Genomic DNA, 20938 nt, shown 5'->3' on the forward strand with positions numbered 1-20938 from the left:
GGGTCAGAATGCCAGGGCCAGAGATTCCGGGTGCTCGGCAGCAGCTGCACTGCTGGCACCATCGCCATCTTCAAGTGGCATCATCCACACCCACCCACGACCCACATGTCCACATGTGTGTAACAGGATATGCTCCCATATTGGATTGCTCCTCAGTTTGCTGTTGTTGTCCTGCTGTTTCCGACAATTCATTTGCATTTCCGTTGCCGCTTGCCGAGCTTTGAGCTCTGCTCCAATTGTAAACGAAATTTTCAGCTTGGTTGACCATGTCAACGGCTCAGAAAAGCTCACTACTCACTCTCCAGGAGCAGAGGGAGCCCCCACCACCCGTTTCGGGGGCGTTGCATACATAAATAATGCCCGGCACATTCGCACCTCGGGGCAGTTACCACAGCACAGAAATAAAGCGTCCGTCAAAGCCAGGAACAAGGAGCCTAATCAGCGCCTGTCAAGTGCCCACCGCAGTCCATCCTGCAATCCTGCCACCTTTCTCCCAGCCGCAGACAGGTGACAAACGCTAATGAAATGTCACTACTCGTTCTCAAGGCAGGAATACTCTGTTAAAATGCTAGAGGAAACTTTCGTCAAACTGATTTCTCACTCTCTGTGTGCGCTTCTGGTCAAGATGTCAACTCGCATTTGGAAAAAAAGTGTACTGGAAATGGGCCAAAGCAATTAAGTACGACGATGCAAAGTCAGAATATTTAAATACTTAATAAATACTTTTCTGGGGAAAAATGTCAATTCCACACTTTTAGAATATTTTAATAACTTTGTCCATCCAAGGTGGGGCCATTAAGCTGACGCTTACAATTTCTCTCAGTGACTCCTGAGTGCATTCCTCTGCATAACCATAGTTTCCGGACCGCACACATTCACCGACTTTGAATGGGATAACTGATTTGAAAACCAAAATGGAAGCCGGGTCAGCTATTGGTCCCTTGGGAGAGATGGGAGGGCAAAAACATCAGTCAATGACCAGCACTTGACATGTGACCGACATAGCCATCAACAAATCCATTTAAAAGTAACCCCTGGCATGTTGGTTTTGCCATTCCTTCTGTCAGCGGAATGGGCACGGAATGGGATTGCATGGGATGGCAGAGGATGGCACAGGATGCCATGGGTTGGCAGGCACAGGACATTTGTCGGTCCACGTAAATCGTGCTGAATGTCACGTCTAAATAGGAAGCAATAACGAGGACGGGACTGCGGCTGCGGAATTGGCCGTATTATGGGCGCATCACGTTGGGGAATCCTTGCTGCTGCGGTTGCCGCCGATCCGATCCGCATACAAAAGTTGCAAGTGGTGTGTGTATCGTGTAACTGAAAGCCGTATCCCTTTTCTTTATCCATTTCAGAAGACGCCGTGCACATCACGGCCATCCTCGGCGAGGGCGTCATCTTCAACTGCCATGTGGAGTTCCCCAACGACCATCCCGTGCCATATGTCCTGCAGTGGGACAAGAAGGTGAGCGAAACGGTACGATATCACAGTTAACATTTCTTCTCTAAACTCTCTTTTTTACATTGTTGTTCCGATACGCAAAAACAAGCAAGAAAAAGTAAGATACAGTCAGTCAGAACAGACAGACCCACGCAGTAAACGAATATAAAGAACTACCAGCCTATTCAGTGTATTCTCTCAACTAATACGTACAATACCATCTCTACTCGTATGAGCCTTGTCCCCACCAAAAATCAGTTACTCCGCCTGAGTTTCATTATTTTAAGTTGATTTAACGTGCCTCAATGCTTAAAGCCCCAACCAAATTAACCAAGTTGATCCGATAACCGAACTAACCGAACTATTGCCAATGCTCGTGTTGTTTGTTGCTGTCCATGCGATACCGATAACTATATACAAATATAGCTTGAGATGTATGTGTTTATGTGTTTCCATATTGGTAATTTGAATTTGGACTTGATTTCCCTCAGTTTGGTTTCAGTTCGCCTTGGTTCTCATTCAACCATCAGCCCCTATATCCTCCGGCCTGAAATCGGGGGACCATCCTGATCCTGAACCCCGACCCGGACCCAAAATCACCAGCCAACCAAACACCATTTGAATTAGGCAGGCTTTCGGCTTTCCAGCGGCCGCTTCTGATCGGTTTTGGGATCGGATTCTTTGCGCCTCCTTTAAGTTCGCCCACAAGCCACACATACACACACACGTACACAGAAGACACATCAGAATACTTGAACACTTTGAATCGAATTATTTTTGCGGCATTCGAAAACACCAAAGATGAAATTAATCAAATTATTTGTCAATTGAAGGAACGGGCTTCACAGCACCCGGACCAAAGAGAGCGAAAGAGAAGAAAGCAGTCGAAAAACGAAAATTCACAATCCACCAATGAAAGCAATCGAAAATGAAATTCCATTTGCAAATCAAATCAAATCGAATCGAAATTCGTTCGCAATCGACAGCATACACAAAAATCTAGCTTAGCTGCTCACTGCTCACTCACTGCAAACAAAATGAATACAATTTCCACTACCCGTTTATTCCTAAGCCATGCAAATCCCCAACAATTAGCCACAGCCATTTATAGTCGAGCAAAAATATTGAAAACAAATTAGTCACATTGCCAAGACTTTAGTTGCGAGTGTTTCGAAGCTCGATCATACTGCCTGCACCGCCCAAAAGCCACCACAAGCCACCCACATGCCACCCACCCAACCACCTAACCACCCAACCACCCAAAGTGGCAGTTGGAGTTTGCAGAAATATGCTAATGTTTGGCAAAGTTGAGCCGCAGATAAAGCGAATGCCAGCAGGATGAGTGCACAAACTTTTCAACTCTGCCGCTCGGCCAACCGATTGATGGCCGCACTGCCATATTTTTGGCACTATCAACTGCCGCTGCACATTCCCGTAGGATAAGCAAATTTAATTCCAATCAAATAAGCAAAATACGCAAAAGGCGCAACGAAACTCCCATCACATATTGAGCACCGCCACCCAGTCACGTCTTTCTCTCCATTCATCTGTTTTCATTTTGGCGTTTTTGTAATGTAATCCAATTATTTTCCCAGCCTCTTCAGCATGCTTAGTGTGTAGTGAACTAAATATTTTACCTGGTCCCAGCTACACTGCTAGAAAGTAGTGTTACTTTGTGTTCCATCAATGTTCAGCATGAATCTTACATTATTCATTGATAAAAGTTTTAAGTTTATTTAATATCCTGTGAGTTTAATTTTAAGTTGGCTTCGAATATTTTCGTAGCAGTGTATGTTTTACCCGGCAAAGTTTGATGAAGCCAACTAACGTGGGCAACCTCAGCTAAGCGACTTCCAACTAAACCCCGACCTCAAACAACTTACTTTCCATAATTTCAAGCACGCCTAAGCCAACTTTCTTCGGGGCTTCGGCTTCGGCTTCGGCTTCAGCTTCAGTTTTAGCTTGGTCTGCTGTCTGATAGGAAAAGGCAAGGAGAACCGCAAGGATAATAAAGTGGAAAATGCCAGCAATGGCAGCCAGGATAAAAAGGACGACGGCGTCGTGGGCGTCAAAGTCACGACTGTCCTTCGCTTAGCGTAATGCAGCCAAAGTTATGCGACTATGTATGTGTTGTGCTGGGCAGATAACGTCTCCTGTTTTTTGTGCCAACTTAAAAGTTTTACAAGCAATTTTAATGCCAAACAAAGTTATAAGTACTGCAAAAAGTATGTTTATGTTTTGTCGCGATAAAAATACCCAGACCGCAGCGGGAGGAGAGTCGGTAAATGGCCGAATTAAAGGGATTAACATGGCTTTAGCTTTTAATTTATGCGCTCGTATATCTCCTGCTCGCATTGCCCCATCGCCCACCGCCCACTTTCCTTGCAAAAACACACATAGCTGGCCCATAAATGCGAAAGAATTTCGCTTTTGTCAGTTGGCATTCATTAAAGGTTGCCTACTTTTGCGGGCACTCTCTCTCTCTCTTTATATATATCACGCTCTTTAAAGAGAAATCCCAGGAGGACGAAAATGAAGGGGCGTGAGACTCTGGCGTTGCCTTAGTTGCAATCTAAATTAATTGCTACTGAATAAATTAAGCGGAAAAATGTTTGCCAAGCCAACTTATGACGCTTCTGCGAGTGCGAATATTAATTTTGGCCCGGGCCAAAGGACCTCGCCCGTCGGCGTCGTCCTGTGTGTCCCTGAATGTCTGCCCCTTTTTTGCCTCACTGTGCTGTGCTGCCAACGCAAATTATTTCATACGTCAGCCGAGAAAATTATTAAAACGTCTATAAGTTTTAATAAGCGACATACAGCAGCCCATCTTCCTGCCCTGCCGTCTAATTAGGGAAATAAATCGATTAGCTCTGCCTGGGATAACGTGGCGTATAAGCAATTTGCTTACCAATTATTTATGCATACGCAATTATGCCGCTATCTATGGCCCACATCTCGGTATTTAGTACTTGCCGCAGAGATAGGGAGCACAATCTGGTGTCCCCAAGTGTTAATGCTTGGCCAGGTCCAGACCCAGGTCCTGTTGGTCATGCGAGAGAATTCGAATCGAAAATGCACTCGGTTCAATGCATTCGTTGGGGTCCTGTGAATAAAATAAACAAAAGGCCAAGTTGCACATGGTTTGGGTTGGGTGGGGGTAGGTGGAGGGGGAAGGGTAAAGGAGAATTTGGGGGCGAGTGCAGGTTAACCCCAATTTTTGTTGCCTGCCTGGATATATATATTTTACATGCACATTTTTTATCTGCACAAGCTAGAATTTCAAATGTATCTCTTTGGCCCTCGTCCTTTTAGTTGTTTTAGTTGCTGTGCCACACACACACACACTCACACCGAGACAGATGATTTATTGTTGCCAGCGTGTCCCTGGCACACTACAAAAATCCCCTGTATGTGTGTGGGCGCGTGTGAGTGTGTGTGGGGCGGGCGGTGATGCCACCCACTTTCCACCGCCCCAGCACTTTTCCACTTTCCCTCCGGCCGTTGATGAGCATGCAAAAAGGACGAAGGGGCCGAGGCACAAGTGGTGAGCACAGGATCTGGGGAGTTTGTGTTGACAGTGAAAATGTGTGACCATGTCTGTATATATAGTTTGTGTATCTGCGAGAGCGCTTGTTTGTTTGCTGGCATGTTTACCATGCGGCAGCGCAATTTCTCCACGTTAACGTGATGAGTTTTTGTTTTGACTGTTTGTAGATTTTACTTTTGCAGACAGAACGCAGTTATGTTCCCCGTAGCCATGTATGTATGTGTGTACCTATGTCGCAGCTCAATTTATTTGCGACAGTTGTTAGTTGTTTGCGTTGTCTCAGCGGGAAACTTTCGAGAATTCCCGATTAGCTTTAATCTGCACCCGCACCTGCATGCCACCGCCAAGACTTGAGTGTTTAAATGTAGAACATTGCATGACCCTAGCCCCAAAGCACACATTGTTTTATGTATGTATGTACATATGCCCCAAAAACTCGCGACTCATAAAACGAATCATAACCCTAGGTTAAATACTGTCTGTACCTGTAAATGTGTACCTGTTCCAAGTTGAAGCGTACCAGAAAGCAGACTCTCGTTTGTCGTATGTACAAATGCCATGGCACATTCCATGCATATAACGCATTCCAGACAGACCAATCAAGAATCAACTCTAATCACTTGCCAGCCCATAGAGTCAAACTAATGTGCGCATATATCCTCCTCTATCAAGGGCTCCGATCTGCCCATCTACATCTGGTATGAGAGCTATCCGGAGCACATCGAGGAGGGCTACAAGGGACGCGTGTCCCGCGTGTCGCAGGACTCGCCCTTCGGCTCCGCCTCGCTCAACCTGACCAACATCCGGGAATCGGACCAAGGATGGTACGAGTGCAAGGTCGTCTTCCTCAATCGGGACCCCAAGCAGCATAAGAACGGTACATGGTTCCACTTAGACGTACATGCACCGCCGCGCTTTAGTGTTACGCCAGAGGATATTATATACGTTAATTTAGGTGAGTATGAGCTAATAATGTTATAATTTAAGAGCAAACCATTCAAATCTTTAAACAATCAAATGAAAGTGATCGGGAAAGTTGTTGTTAAGTTGTCGATACAGCTCGCAAGTTTAAGTACTCTACTTTCCCTGATATCCATCGACACACTTATCGGATTTTCGTACCATCGCTAGTGCTCAAAACCTGGCGCTTTGCTGCCTGACAAATGGCAAGGCCATAAATAAGCGCATATTCAGCTGGCCAACTTATTTGGGGCCTGTCATCTCACAGAATTAAGTGGAGTGCGAGCCCCGTACGCTTTTGGCCCACTTTTCGAGTGTGTCAAATGGCCGGCCATTTGTTGCAGCGCCCGAATGAGTTTGTCACCTTGAGAACTCGTATTCCCAGGAGTCGTAAAAAGTGCCACCAGCCCCACGAAACGAGTTATGGCCGCCCATTTGTCATCTTCCGATGGAAGACGCAGCGAAAGTGGAAGAGTTTCACGAAAATCGATAGGCCCTTTATGCTTGCAATCGTATCAAATCAAATTTCCGTCGCTTAATCAAAGTTAAAATGTTTACAAGTCCAAGTGGCAGGCGGCGAAACAAAAGGCAGTTGGAAGGGCCGGAAATGCGTTGAGCGAAAATGGCGCTGCAGCGCATAAATCAGACAAACACAACGGCTGATTCAGAAAACAACGGGGCCAGTGAGGCGAGTAGGGAACTGCAACAAAGAGCCCGGTTTCATTGTCTGCCGCAAATGGTGGCAGGACGAAGGACAATAGATAAGGGACTGCCGAGCCGGAAGGAGGCGGGCTGTGGGCTCACCCGCCCATGCTCCTGCTCCTGCTCGTCCTCTCCTCGTTGAAACCAAAAAGCGTAACAATTGCCACCACTTACCTTATTAATTCCTCGCTCTCGTTCTTGTGCCCATTCTCATTCTCATTTCGTTCTGGCACCACATTTCCTTGCAGGTGATTCAATTATACTCAATTGCCAGGCAGATGGCACGCCCACGCCGGAAATACTCTGGTACAAGGATGCCAATCCCGTCGATCCCTCGCCCACGGTGGGCATCTTCAACGACGGCACCGAGCTGCGGATCTCCACCATTCGGCACGAGGACATCGGAGAGTACACTTGCATTGCACGCAATGGTGAGGGACAAGTCTCCCATACGGCCCGTGTTATAATCGCGGGCGGCGCTGTAATCATGGTAAAAACCTAAATACAAATCACTTAATTTTGAGATACATACGGGGCTGTCCCAGAAATCTCGTCCTGACATAATTCCATCCGATGTTTCCCAGCAATCTCCTTTAGATTTGTCACATAAGTGTTGAAATCAGAATCACAACGTGTCTATGAGTGTGCAGCATAAATACTTTAAAATTGATGTATACTCTTAAGCACAGCTTATAGTGATTTCTGTGGCACCCTCTATGAAAATATATGAAATGTTCGACAAATTCTGGGATACCAATGAATTTTTCGCATGAACTCCAACCTACCCCCCGAAAATCATCAGAGATTTCTGGAACGCACCCGATAGAAAACCCAACCGATTCAAAAGTAGTATTAGGAGAAAAGTTTGTGCTGGGATTATGGGAGGAGGTGATGAGCATTGGCAGAGTAAAACCAGGGTTCGATCAGGTTACTAATATGTAGTTTTATTCTCTAACCCCCTTCCACGTTAAAAAAAACCCCCTAAACCAATTCCCCAAAAAAAAACCCGTAGGATAAGGCGGCGCCCGACAAACACACACGCACCAAGTCCAAATCGAATGTTGTGAATGAGAGGCTGACCATACGTGTAAGTCCCAACTGAAAATCGCTCCTTGCATTTTGCATTCCGGACTCCACATTCCGCATACTGCATAAACTGTTCAACGCTTTATCATTAACTAAGCCCCCCAGCTGGCTACCGACTCCCATTCACAGCAGACCCAATCACTCCGAAACTCCGGGCTTTGGGATTTGGGATTTGGAGTGCAGCCGCCAAACGGCTTCAGAAATCACCAGACCAAACCATGTCCAGATTCCGATTCCGAATCCGTGGGACTGCAGAGCAGGCCCAAAAACGAATGAAAAAAAGCCGTAACAAGCGTGAAACTTTTTGTGCCGCCATGTGGCCTCCATCCGGCCCGTATTTTTGCATGCCAGAAAGGGCAGACCGCCACACCACCCACAAAACAGCTAAACAGAACAGAACAGAACAACCAGCAGAAGGAGCACAGGAGCACTCGGTACACTTGACATGGTCATTCGCCTAGTCTCAGGCAGATCCCCCTATTTACAACCTGCATACAAGCATGCTCACATGCCCCGCTCACACCCACACCGGCTATACTGCCCACCCCGCCCACTTTTCCGACCATTCTGGGAAGCCTTCGTGAATGTGTGGGTGGAAACATGGCCGTCGTCGTCGTCTGTATAGCATATTTTTGTGCGCCCCGCTAATGCATTTGCATTTCGGTTATTTACAGTTAGCTGCAACTGCAAGAGGGCGGGATTAGGGGGCGGCTAAGCCTGCACAGCGAGAAAAAAGTACACTTAAGGGGTATCACAGAAAATTGTGAAATGTTTGATATTTTGTGACAGTTGTATTATTTATGAATATTAATCTTTTAAATATTAACTAATATTGATCCTTAGAACTATCCGAAATCTTTCTCACTGCACCTCACAAGCAATCCTGCCTTTTGGTCTATCCTTGCTGGCCTATGGTTTTCCCCCTTACATGCACAAGCTGTTTGCCGTCTTGGAGCGCTTGAACTTTGACCTTTTGCTGGCTTTTCAGGCCAGCCAAGGAAAGCATGCAGCAGCAGTAGAAGCAGCAGGGTGGGAAGTGTACATATAGTACATAGCTCGTGCTTCAATTACAGCTCAACCGTTTTGCAGCAATCTGCGCATAAATATTGCAATAACATTTATCTGACCGCAGGCAAAGTGGACATTTTATAGATGACCCCAAGGGAAATCGAAGCCAAACCGAAAGGCAAATCCAGCCAATTCAATTTACGAGCCCATTTCGGCCACCAGCAGTCGGAGTCAACCCACATCAATTTTGGCCATAACTAAAACTAATTCAAATGAAACAGTCTGCCAGCAAATTGCCCGAAAGCAAAGCGGCAGCAAATGTGCCCATTAAATAAACCAAGCCGTACACAACGGCCCAGAATGCACTCATGCAATTACCAGGAAGGACGAAAAGGGGTTCGGATCGTAATGTTTGGCTCCTGACATTTGACTGACAAGTTGTCAATGGCAGCGAGCAGGGGAGCAGGGTAGCGGGGGTTTTGGGGATACTGGGGGACTTGAGGAGGTAGAAAGCGGGGCACATTTCATAGCTGTGACAGCAGAAATGTTATTTCTCGGGAGCGAGTGCACACAAAGGATATCGATGACGGCGACAGCCAAAAATTAGCTGTCAAGCTCCAGGCTCCAAAAAGGCAACGGCCAGGGGTGGTTCCTTTTCACGATTTGAATTAGTCAACAGTCCACAGTCAACCGTCATAAGTTTGCAGTTACTCTTTACCCGTTCGTTGGACCCTCCTTTCTAAATATACCATCATCCCATTCTCCCATACCCAAATCAGGTGCCTCCGACCAACCAAACGAAGCTCGAGGGCGAAAAAGTGATATTCTCCTGCGAGGCTAAGGCCATGCCCGGCAACGTCACGGTGCGCTGGTACCGCGAGGGTTCCCCCGTCCGGGAGGTGGCCGCCCTGGAGACCAGGGTCACCATCCGCAAGGACGGCTCGCTCATCATCAACCCCATCAAGCCGGACGACTCGGGCCAGTACCTCTGCGAGGTGACCAACGGCATCGGCGATCCGCAGAGCGCCTCCGCCTACCTCAGCGTCGAATGTGAGTAACTCAATCAATTCTTTTAATTACACTCAAAAATCCATAAGTTACTTGATTTAGAACTCGAATATTCCTATCTAATTTGCCACCCTTTCCTCTGCAGATCCCGCCAAGGTCACCTTCACGCCCACGGTGCAATACCTGCCGTTCCGCCTAGCCGGCGTTGTCCAGTGCTACATCAAGTCGAGTCCGCAGCTGCAGTACGTGACCTGGACGAAGGACAAGCGCCTGCTGGAGCCGTACCAGATGAAGGACATCGTGGTGATGGCCAACGGTTCGCTGCTGTTCACACGGGTCAATGAGGAGCACCAGGGCCAGTACGCTTGTACGCCGTACAATGCACAGGGCACGGCTGGAGCTTCCGGGGTCATGGACGTGCTCGTCCGGAAGCCGCCCGCCTTCACCGTAGAGCCGGAGACGCTCTACCAGCGCAAGGTGGGCGACAGCGTAGAGATGCACTGCGACGCCTTGGAGGCGGAGGGCACGGAGCGACCCACCATCAAGTGGCAGCGCCAGGAGGGCGAGCAGCTGACCGAGTCGCAGCGCAATCGCATCAAGATCTCCGGGGGCAATATCACCATTGAGAATCTGAGGAGGGAGGACTTCGGCTACTACCAGTGCGTGGTCTCCAACGAAGTGGCCACCCTGATGGCCGTAACCCAGCTGGTGATCGAAGGCACCCAGCCGCATGCACCATACAATATCACGGGCAAGGCCACCGAGTCCTCGATAACGCTGCAATGGCTGCCAGGATACAGTGGCGGGTCGGAGTACAAGCAGGACTATACGATCTGGTTCCGGGAGGCGGGCGTCAACGACTGGCAAACGATCTCCGTGACGCCCTCGGGCAGCACCCAGGTGACCATCAATGGCTTGGCCTCCGGAACCACCTACGAGTTCCAGGTGGTGGGCCGGAATGTCCTGGGCGACGGGATGATGAGCAAAGTGATGACCGTGCGCACACTGGGTAAGTCCTCTGGATCCTCTCCGCATATCTGTCTTTCGTTCGCTTGCTCCTTCCTTTTACTTTTGTTTTTGGGTTCTTGCTGCAGTCGCTCCCCGGCATATCCTGCACATAATCTCATGAGAAAAACCTCTGCACAAACTGAATCTGGATTGGCTCTAACATAACGCTCTTGTTTTTCTCTCGTTTTCTTCTCTTTTTCCTCACCGACCTCCATCGAAAAACAAAACCGCTACTCGATCTAACTTTCTCATACTAATCATGCGCGCAATCAAATGCAAACTGTCAAATGCCAAACCGCGACCACGAATTTTTCCTGGGAACCACGGAAAATTCGGGTTCAATAGAAGACGCTCCGGCAGCGCCACGTAATGTCAAGGCTGCAACACAACCGCCCGACTCATTCTTTCAGCTAATGCCAGACGAAGCTGGTAAGAGAATAATACCCAAAAAAAAAAACAAACAAACAAAAAGAATCCCACCGTAAATCCCTAGAATTCTTAGTTGTATATAAGAATCGGATGCGAGCCGTCAGCAATCGCAGCCATCGACGTACAAGGATTAAATCTCGCTGAAATCTGAAATCTTTATGTAGTTGCGCCAGCATTTTCCAACCTTTTTACTACCTAAGACTGAATGATGTATATACACAAAACTTAAAGAATCGCAAATGGGGGTTCCAAATTATAAGGTTTCTTTTATCCAAATCCAATGCATGATTGAATAGCTGCTCTTGTTGACTCCCCAATTGTTGTGCTATCTAGAAACCAAGAAGAGAACATATATATCTAATAGCCCACTATCAACGTTAATTAATTGAATTTATGATTTCTTTTAAATTGTTGTATTAGACTATAGTTTGTAGCAAGGATGTGAGATGAATCCATTTGAAAGCACATTGCAAACCCAGCTGAATAGTTTCTCCGACCCATTTCCTAGACTGCATGAGGCTTGAATGAAAACCCCCAGAACTGTAAATACCCACATTTATTTTTCGATATTTCACAAAGTTCTTGAAAAGTGTGAGTTCTTAACACCCAAAACAATTTTCCAGCCGACTGGAGGCTTTCCATCCACTTACTCCCTTACTGGCGACCGCAGAGCCATATCCCACCATCTCCCCGATGAATTCAATATTCATTTTGGCTTTTGGGGCCGACTATGGGAAAAAAGAAGCAACAATTAAATATTCAAACCAATTATACACGGCTCCCCATTTATTGGCTGCCAAAGCACGCCCCGAATTCGCGCCATTTCCCATGGGGCATAATTTGGCACATGTGCCGGGGACTCGGGCCACGGATCTGGGGCTTCGGGATTCTGCGTTCCCGCGTCCTTTGGCCTGGATACGAATATTACATTTGTGGGTCTCACGCACACCGCGAGGACTATCTGCGTTGATCTGCGTTCGCGTGTGTGCGTAATTAAAACAGTTTGGCCCCGCATTTAATTATTTAAATTAATTGAACTGTTTTTACAACTGTTCTGCGTGTGTTTGTTGTCCGTGTCTTGCAGGTTGTGTGCGGTCGATATGACAACGCCCATTCCCCCAGCCCCCAGTCCCAAGCCCAAGCCCCACTTCGAACTCCACTCGCCCACTCGCTCCCACTCCCGAAAGAGCGTAATTTAAACAACCATATTACCAAATGCCGAGGCGCATTTAACAAGCACGCCTGCCACGCCCCCCGCTAGATGCCACCGCCCCTTTTGCGGGGCGCCGTAGGTGCGGCAATTTGAATGCCTTTGTCGACGTTGCCGCGTGTTTTTCCAACCGCTTTGCGATAATAGTTAATTTTATCCTGGCTCTCTCTGTCCCTCTCGCTCCCCTCGGCTCGTTGTGTATGTAGTTTCCCCTCCTGTATTTATGTATGTGTATGTAATCCCCCCGCCCCCTCCGCTCGTTCACACACACACACACACACACACAAATAAATGCTTTCCCCCATTTAGCGTATTTAATTTACTTGTGTGTGCGTGTATCACAGTGCGTATACGTGTTGGCGCACGCGTAGGTTTGAAAAATAAGGAAGAACGCTACAAAATATCAAATAACAACAAGGACGAAACACTGGCAACGAAAAACAAAAAAGGCGGCAACTCTGGCGGCAAATGTGCGCCGTGTTGTGTAATGCAACCCTGGATTTCGTGTACGTGTGTACCTTTTTTTGGCGCTTGTAACGAAACACCTACCCACTACAAGAACCATCCAATGCCACCGCCCATCTGACCGCCCATCCACCCACAAACACCGCCCACCACCCACCACCCACTGCCCACCGCCTCATTTCATCCTCAGCAGCCCAGTAAACTCCAAGAAACAACAAGAACAAGAACAGTAACAGCAACTAAAACAAGAACAGCAGCTAAAGCAAACGCCTCGCTGAAATTGTACTTCCTTTGGCATTTATTTTCGTTTGTGCTCCTTGGTCGCCGCTTTATTTTTCTTAAAATATTTCCTTTATTTTAAATCCTGCATAAAACATCAACGGTAAACCATTCGCCACTGCCCCACCACCCACTCACACACACACTTGTGCAGCACACTGTGTGAGTGTGCGTTCGTGCCGCATTTGTTTATGTCGAGAAATTTTCATACGCCATGTAGACCCGCTGACGGTGGCACTTGCTCACATTCACCATTCACCGCTCAACCACCCCCGCCAGCCCGCCATACACCACCACCCACCAATTGAAGTGGGTGGTGCAGGGCGGTGCGTGCTGCTTTCCCTGCTGTTTTATCCATACGGCGCAGCGCTTAAAAATTAATAACAACAATGCGAGCAACACGCTCCTTCAACATTTGCAACATTTCTGCCATGACATTCGGTAAATTAAAGCACTGAAACATAAAAACGGGGAATACCCTACAAAAAGGAAAGGTGTATAATACAAAGTTTCACATTTTTTGAAATTAAGCAGATTGGAACATCATATATAATATAAAAACAATCCGAATTTGAAATAGAAACCTAGAATAGAGTAGTATAGATGAATGGTTTTCCTTGTTGAAACCTTCGAATGCCCTGCAGAATATTGCCTCTTTGTCAACTGCATAATCTTCCGGATCAACCTAGTACCAACCACTTGGCATACCCAGCAGGCGAAGGATGCAAATCTAACCAGAGAAAATGCATGTCAAGGCTGATTATAAACGAAAGCCCACACATGTGCACTTATGAATATTCAATGCATTTCACTGTCATAATTACGGCAAGGTCCTGGTTGCCATGCGAGTTTTACTGTTCTAGGCAAGAGAATTTGAATTTGCATTCGATCAAGGTAAACTAATCGAGGACTCGTTGCGAGTGATTGAGCTTCTCTCTGAGGGAGCGGCCTCTGACCTTTGAGAACGGTGACCCCGTAGTTAGCACAACTTTCGGTACTTGGATTGCACTTTCTTTCAATTTTCCAAACACGCACCTCAACCTTTTTGCACACCTTAGCTTTAATTATTTACTGGACATGATTTGATTTGAATTTGAATTTGATTTTGAATTTTGTGTTTCGTGTTTTGTGTTTCTAATTTATTTGCAGACCTCTTAGCCTATTTTGACATTTACTTTCACACCGACTCGCGTGGCACACTAGTTTATTCGCCGCCCAAATTGAGAGTCAAAGGTACTCGTATCGTACATCATTACATAATGCGATGTGGGAGTGTTCTAGTTAAGTTTCTAGTGTGTAAAATAGCTAGTAAAAGAGTAAGAAAGCGAATCTCACGCTAGTTGTTGAGCAGCAAATGTTAGTGTTTACCATAAACATTCGGTTATTATCTTTTGATACGACCAATAGTAATGGTTTTTTGAAAATTCTTATACTACAAATGTAAACACCTAGAACTTAACTGAACAACCCACATTACTTATCCCATATTTTTTTGTTCACTGCCAAGTGGCGCTCGAGTAATGTCTCTGTCTTGTGAAACAGCTAGTAATTCCTGCAAGCGAACTGCAGATTTACTGCGGGTCACCATGAACCTTCCCCTGAATCCCCCCCACACAGCTGCAGTCATAAATAACATTTAACCGTGCGACGACGCCTCGTGCCTTTTTTACCCCGACTTTACCCTTGACATTTTTACAGTCCGTCCGTCTGCGTCTACCCATCTCATTTAGGCCTTTTTCCCAGCCGCTTTTCCCGGGCCATTTTGCTTTTTATGTTTGTCACTTGTCTCGTTTATGTTATGTCAAATCTGCGCACATTTTTTATGCGGGCCGAGAATTAAAGGGTTGCCACTGCTGCTGCTGCTACTGCCACTCGCTGCTCATTTCTGCCCCATTCGCATAATCAACTTTTGATATATGCGAGTGCGAGGAGTATGCGCTTTCAAATCCCGCGAGGGCTCTTTAAAAGCATTTTTAATTAACATACATACATACATAATGAGCGTGGTATTTTTCGTTAGCACCATAGTCACAATAAATGGCTTGCACTTATTTTCCACACGTGGGGGGCTGAGGTGGTGGGGCATCGTGGGGGAAAGCGCCGAAAAACCCAAAATTTCCAACCATTCGCACCGTCAGCTCATCTGATACACACTTTCCATAAACACACATCGTTTTATGCTGTTCCCAAATTTCATAAGCGCCATTGGGAGCTACCACGAATTGGTCGCCATTTACATGACATATTGTGTATTTCTCCAAGCAGTTTTAATTTGCATTTGCATGTGCGACAAGCCGAATCCAGAGTACAGAGTCTACGGACCCGGAATTCCATCGAGACCGGCAGTTAATTGCATCCAGCAGGAGTTCTCCAATCAGGAGGTCCTGACAAGCGTACGGGGAATTCAGGTTATCTATGCCTATAATTCGTTTGCATGCACTCAGCAGTATCCTTGTGTAGTATCCTTTTTTTTGCCACTCTTGCCATTTGCAAACACGAACGGAAGTTGGGGACCCACAAGTATTCAAATGCGAGAACGAAAATGGAAAGTTTTATGTGTGTATGCTAATTAAAATGTGTTTTTGTCAATCCCCTCACAGCCGGGACTCGTTGTCATGAATAAATGCATGGTGCAAAAAAGGAAAAGGTCGCAAAGAGTTGCAAAAAGCCAAATGGAATTTTCATAAAGCTTTTAAGCGTAGCCAAAAATGAAATAAATAAAATCGCCTAAAACAAAGAAGGGCGAACCATACACTGGGCAATTTTTCGTAGTTATTGTGAAAAACAACAATGTGTAGTAAATGTTATAATTAAATTCATTTGTTTAGTTTTTTCAGGCAATATTTAAATTGTTCAAATTTAAGGAAGGGCTTCTTTTTTGAGAGAAAATTGGAAAAGCTTAACGACAGAAGGTAACAAAAAGGCAGTGGAAAATCCTTCGCGCAAACAAACAAAGCATAAAATGAAATGCAAATAAATCAAAAATAATGCAAACGATTTAGCACAAGTACACTGAAAACAATACGGGCTTCAAGGGGGGAAAACAAATAGTTCAAATCTAAAGGTTAAATTACTGAACCCAATTTGGCGAATAAAACAAAGAGGCCCTTCAAAGCGAATTTAACGATTTATGAATGAATTTATTTCAATGTATGCATATTTCGTTGTCGGATTTCACCTTTGTACGTTGTTGGCAATTGAAATTGGTTTAAATTGCTGACTGGAAAACAAGGCAGGACAAAACCCCGTGCTCTACCCCTTTGCAATCTCTTTTTGTGTACCTACTAATGGATCGTTTTTTCTCTACCTCCGATTCTCGTACCCCCCAAATAAAACAGGTCCCAAACCAGGACCGCCGAGGAACGTGTCCGTCACGGAGGTCTCGAACGGATTCCTCATCACGTGGCAGTCGCCGCTGGAGCGGGCGCACATCGTCAAGTTCTACACCATCAAGTACCGGACGGACGCGCAGTGGAAGACACTCAACCGGGGACAAATCCGGCCGGAGGAGACGCAGTATCTGGTGAAGAACCTGGTGGGCGGAAGGACCTACTACTTCCGGGTGCTGGCCAACTCGGAGAAGTCGTACGAGTCCAGCGACGAGGTGAAGTTCCCTGTGCCGGCACGTGTCAAGCACAAGGCGATTACCGCCGGCGTCGTTGGGGGCATCCTGTTTTTTATTGTTGCGATCATTTTATCGGTTTGTGCCGTAAAAATTTGCAATAAACGTAAACGACGAAAACAGGAAAAAGGTAACACTGAGGCTAAAGCTAACACACACACTTGAAATGGTTTTTGATGACAATCACAACTTGATATTGCTAATGATAATGCTAACGATATAGATGTACCGATACCGATACCGATCCGTGCGATACTAATATCTTTAATAATCGTAACAGTAATCGTAATATCCGATGACGATGTTCTTGTTGTTGGCGAACCCGAACCGAAACCATAGTCGTTATAGATACGAGTGTAATAACTCCAACTAACTTACTAACTAACTAACAGTCACTAATTATTGATAACGTACCAACATTCCGAGTTTCCGACGGCAGAGGCCATCCAATTATCGATAACTTTGAACGGATTACCGATAATCGTTATTTGCTGTGCTTTATGAGTTTTGCTTAAAATAGCCACTTCCGTTTCCCATTCAGTTTCGAAGGATTGGTTTGTTCGACAACAACAGCACATTGGAATTTGCATACGAAACCGTTTGTTTGCCCAAAGTAAAATATTTGACAAAATTTCTGAGCCGTTGAGGCATTTGATATGAAATTCTCCATAAATTATGCCTGTCTGAGATCTGTATGATTTGTACGTTTTCGTTGTAGTTGTGCAAGTAAAATTGAGTTACAATTTGGCAAAAGTTGCTGAAAAATCTCTGTATATATATATTTACATACTAATTGGATTTTGGTTCGCTTCTCCTTATTTGGTTATCCTTATTTTCTGAATTCTGGTTTTTGATTTCATTAGCTCTGAGTTTCTCTTTATCCGGGCCCAAAAACCCCGCCCCCTGTACCTCTTCTCGCGTCCCCCCGGTCCCACTCATCCATTTCCGTAGACAAAAGTGACTCCCCCAGATCTTAGTTGAAAATCGGCCACCAGACCACCGCCCCCTGAAGTTATCAGTTTTGTTTGCATTCCATTACTTAAGCCTTCTGTTCGTATCATTGGGCCTACGTATGATTTCTGTAAACTCAATCTGGCTTCATAGCGCTTTGCAGCCTGTTTGTTTTCGAATTCATCGCATGAACATATTACTTACTAGTTGTTGCCACTTTAGTTAAGCATTAAGCGAAGATGCCAAATGCAATCGATTAAGCTCTGTCCCCGCCTTTTTCCGGGGAAACCCCTTTCGCAACCAATATGAATCTGCCGGCCAAAGTTGAGCGGAAATTGAAAATGCCAGGGCCAGAGGACCAGTATATCCAGGACATCCATTATTTGACGCCCGCTGGCTTTAATGCAATCGAATCCAACCCGGACCGAATGAAACCCATCCAAACCGAACAAAACCGACCATATCGAACCTCTGTCTCTGCTTTTTGTTATGGTTTTTGCTTTAAACTGTATTTTAAGTGGATTAATTAATGTTGCGTTGTTTAAATCAATTATTTATGTATTCTTTCCGAGACCCCCCTTCCCCCACACACTTACACAACACAGAAAAAAAATGAAGAAATATACAATGAGCAGGGAAATTGCGAATTTTTAAATCAATGCAGCCCATTAACTGTGAAATATGATGAACATACGAACGTATTCTATACAGAACACATTGTTCTCAATTTTATCCTCAGTTTTTTTTCATGCTGTGGTAAAAACACATTACGATAGATTAACGTAAAAGCGGTAATAATATAAATGTGACAAGCTGATAACGCTGATGGTAGAAATGCCTTTATCTATTAACCATTTACAAGCATGTTCTTGGCCAAATCGTCGTTGTTTCTGCCCAGGGCTGAGTTCATGACAGATAAAGGCATTTTCAGCAGAGAGCATAGACCTATAGATCTATATACATGGCGAATGACCATTTATATAGCACAATACTGGGCAGACGTTTTTTGTAAACAATTCACGCACAAAGATGGTAAAATAAGGCCCACAAACCAAGTCGATAGAGCATTCGAAACTAGAAAACCGAATCCGAAGCATAAAATGATCGCGTCGCTGATCGGTTATATCCGGTACACACCCGCCCTTGTCCGCCCCACTTTTGGGACTCCAAACGGGTGCTATTACCCCATTTAAGCTATATATATTTTGGAGTCCGAGTTGGGCAGTCAAAAGGCGGAGCGACCGGGCCAACTAAAATATGAGTAAAGCGTATAGTAAGACCCCCTAAAACCCCAACATCGATACAAGCAAGGGTAAGTTTTTGCAATCATTTTAAGTCGATGTCGTGTACCACAGATCCTGAGTACTGACAACTAAAGGTTATTTTCAGACGAGTTCCCACCACCCCAACCAACCAACCAACAATCCAAGCAATCAATCAAGAACCAACTAACCAACACTGACATCACCACAACCATCGATTAAGCATCTGCATTCCACTAACAATCCGCAATGCTTGGGTCCCAAGTTGTCAGTGGCTCTGTTCTCGGGCAGATCGTTCAGATACTGCCGCACTTTCTCGAATATATACATATATATATCTCAAGCACCCCACACATTCCAGAGCTCACAGATTTCATAATTACCCAAAAAACACATGCACTGCCAAGCAAAACATGACAAAAAAGCCAAACAAAAACACTACTTCTCGAACACTTTTCGTTTTTTGTTTTGTGTGAATCACTTGTACTTGGGCAAAAGTTTTTTGTCGCTTATCCTCAGTTTGTTTTTTGCATACCCATAATCCCCATATGATCAGCAATATTTGGTTTTCGATTTGCATTAAAGTTCAGTTCCAGTATCTCTCTATCTCTCTTTTCCGTTGGCACAATTCGTAACTTGACCATTTAAAAGCCATTTCACGTGTCATTGTTTTTTTCCAACCATTCGAAGCCAGATCCTAAATAAAATACTGCGAAGAGCACACGGCGGCTGTGTATACTTGCACCTCGGAGCGTGTGTATGTGCCATATGCTATATGGTGTTTGCTCTAATGCCGAGTTTCCGCATATAGCCGTATATGTATGTGGGGGTTCCCCTTCGACGGCTTAGTTTGTCATCGACCGTCAATCGCAACTGGCCGGAGGAGCATTAGGTTTCGATTTAGTTGGCATTGTTATTCCACGACCCCGTAGTCGCCGTTCAATTACCCAAACTCCGCGAAATTGGCCCACTGGTTCACTAATTGGCGCCTCCTCCTGCTCCACATGTAATTGCAATGTAACCCCAATCAAATGAAACTAACCAACAACATAGTTTAGTCTTAGTCATCTAACTGCTAACTGGTAAATGGCAACTGTTATCTGCTAACTGGCGACTGTTTAGTGTCCCCTAGTAATAGCCCAGTAACTGCTAAAATTTAAACAATCTAAACTTATTAGCCACGACAACTGAAACAACAAGCGTGTGTAATCTGACGATGCTGGCATGCAAATTGGCATAATCAACGTGACCAGGTGCACAGAGAGAAAGAGTCGGACCGAGTTTGTTAAAAACCAATTAAACAAGTAACAACAAATTAAAGTAGCTAAATCTCCTGCTGTTTTAAAGCTATTTGTAAGGTGTGTAAAAGCAGGCAATACTATACTTTGTATGTGGCATGACGAAGATACGAAATGGTACTGCATATTAGTGATTTTGAAAGCGTAGGGATTTCTGTGGCACACCGACGTGTTATAATCATACATATTAACCCAAAAGCCCCGTTCCAACCATATGAAAGACCTTTCTCTCTGCAGGACCTCAATTACGCCAGTTTTGTCCTCGATTTAAGCAGAATTCCGAAAGAGCGTAATCGCATTTATATACGTCTATATGTAGAGAGCACCGTAGTAGATATGCATATGCATAGACCTATAACCGTGAACGTCGTGTGTGTATATAGAGTGTGTGTGCTTGGTAGCTGTACGTACGGTGTACGGGTATTTTATTTACCGGATTGGACGGCTCACGCTGCACGCCAAATTAATTTTAGAAATTATACGTTTGCAGAGTTCAACATGGTAGCTTGCAGGATAACGGACGCTCGTAACATTGCCGCCAATAATCATCATTTGCACAATCGCAGTACGGGCTCAATTTCCTCTGGTCAAGTGCCTTTAAAAAAGTGAGTATGCCCTTCGGATTGCGCATCAGCATTAACTGACTCCAAATTCTG

At 45.3% G+C, this 20938-nt stretch overlaps 1 protein-coding gene across 18 annotated transcripts in view; it reads left to right on the forward strand.

Annotated features, from left to right (window-relative positions):
- The window catches only part of LOC6730945 (protein turtle), a 38330-nt gene that overhangs the window by 14428 nt on the left and 2964 nt on the right, over window positions 1–20938 (forward strand). For 6 of the 18 annotated variants that reach the window (XM_016179529.3, XM_039291038.2, XM_039291041.2 and 3 more), the window contains 9 exons: window positions 1362–1483; window positions 5667–5949; window positions 6905–7146; window positions 7669–7743; window positions 9530–9800; window positions 9904–10767; window positions 11112–11195; window positions 16488–16901; window positions 20773–20887. In XM_016179529.3, the coding sequence (XP_016023405.2) occupies window positions 1362–1483; window positions 5667–5949; window positions 6905–7146; window positions 7669–7743; window positions 9530–9800; window positions 9904–10767; window positions 11112–11195; window positions 16488–16901; window positions 20773–20887 (2470 nt within the window). Of the gene's footprint in view, window positions 1–1361; window positions 1484–1556; window positions 1566–5666; window positions 5950–6904; window positions 7147–7668; window positions 7759–9529; window positions 9801–9903; window positions 10768–11111; window positions 11196–14298; window positions 14383–15414; window positions 16465–16487; window positions 20888–20938 lie in introns of those variants that run through there. The other 12 variants (XM_039291039.2, XM_039291034.2, XR_006541480.1 and 9 more) reach the window with 9 other exon arrangements.

Source organism: Drosophila simulans, chromosome 2L, assembly GCF_016746395.2.
Source record: "Drosophila simulans strain w501 chromosome 2L, Prin_Dsim_3.1, whole genome shotgun sequence".
NCBI lineage: Eukaryota > Metazoa > Arthropoda > Insecta > Diptera > Drosophilidae > Drosophila > Drosophila simulans.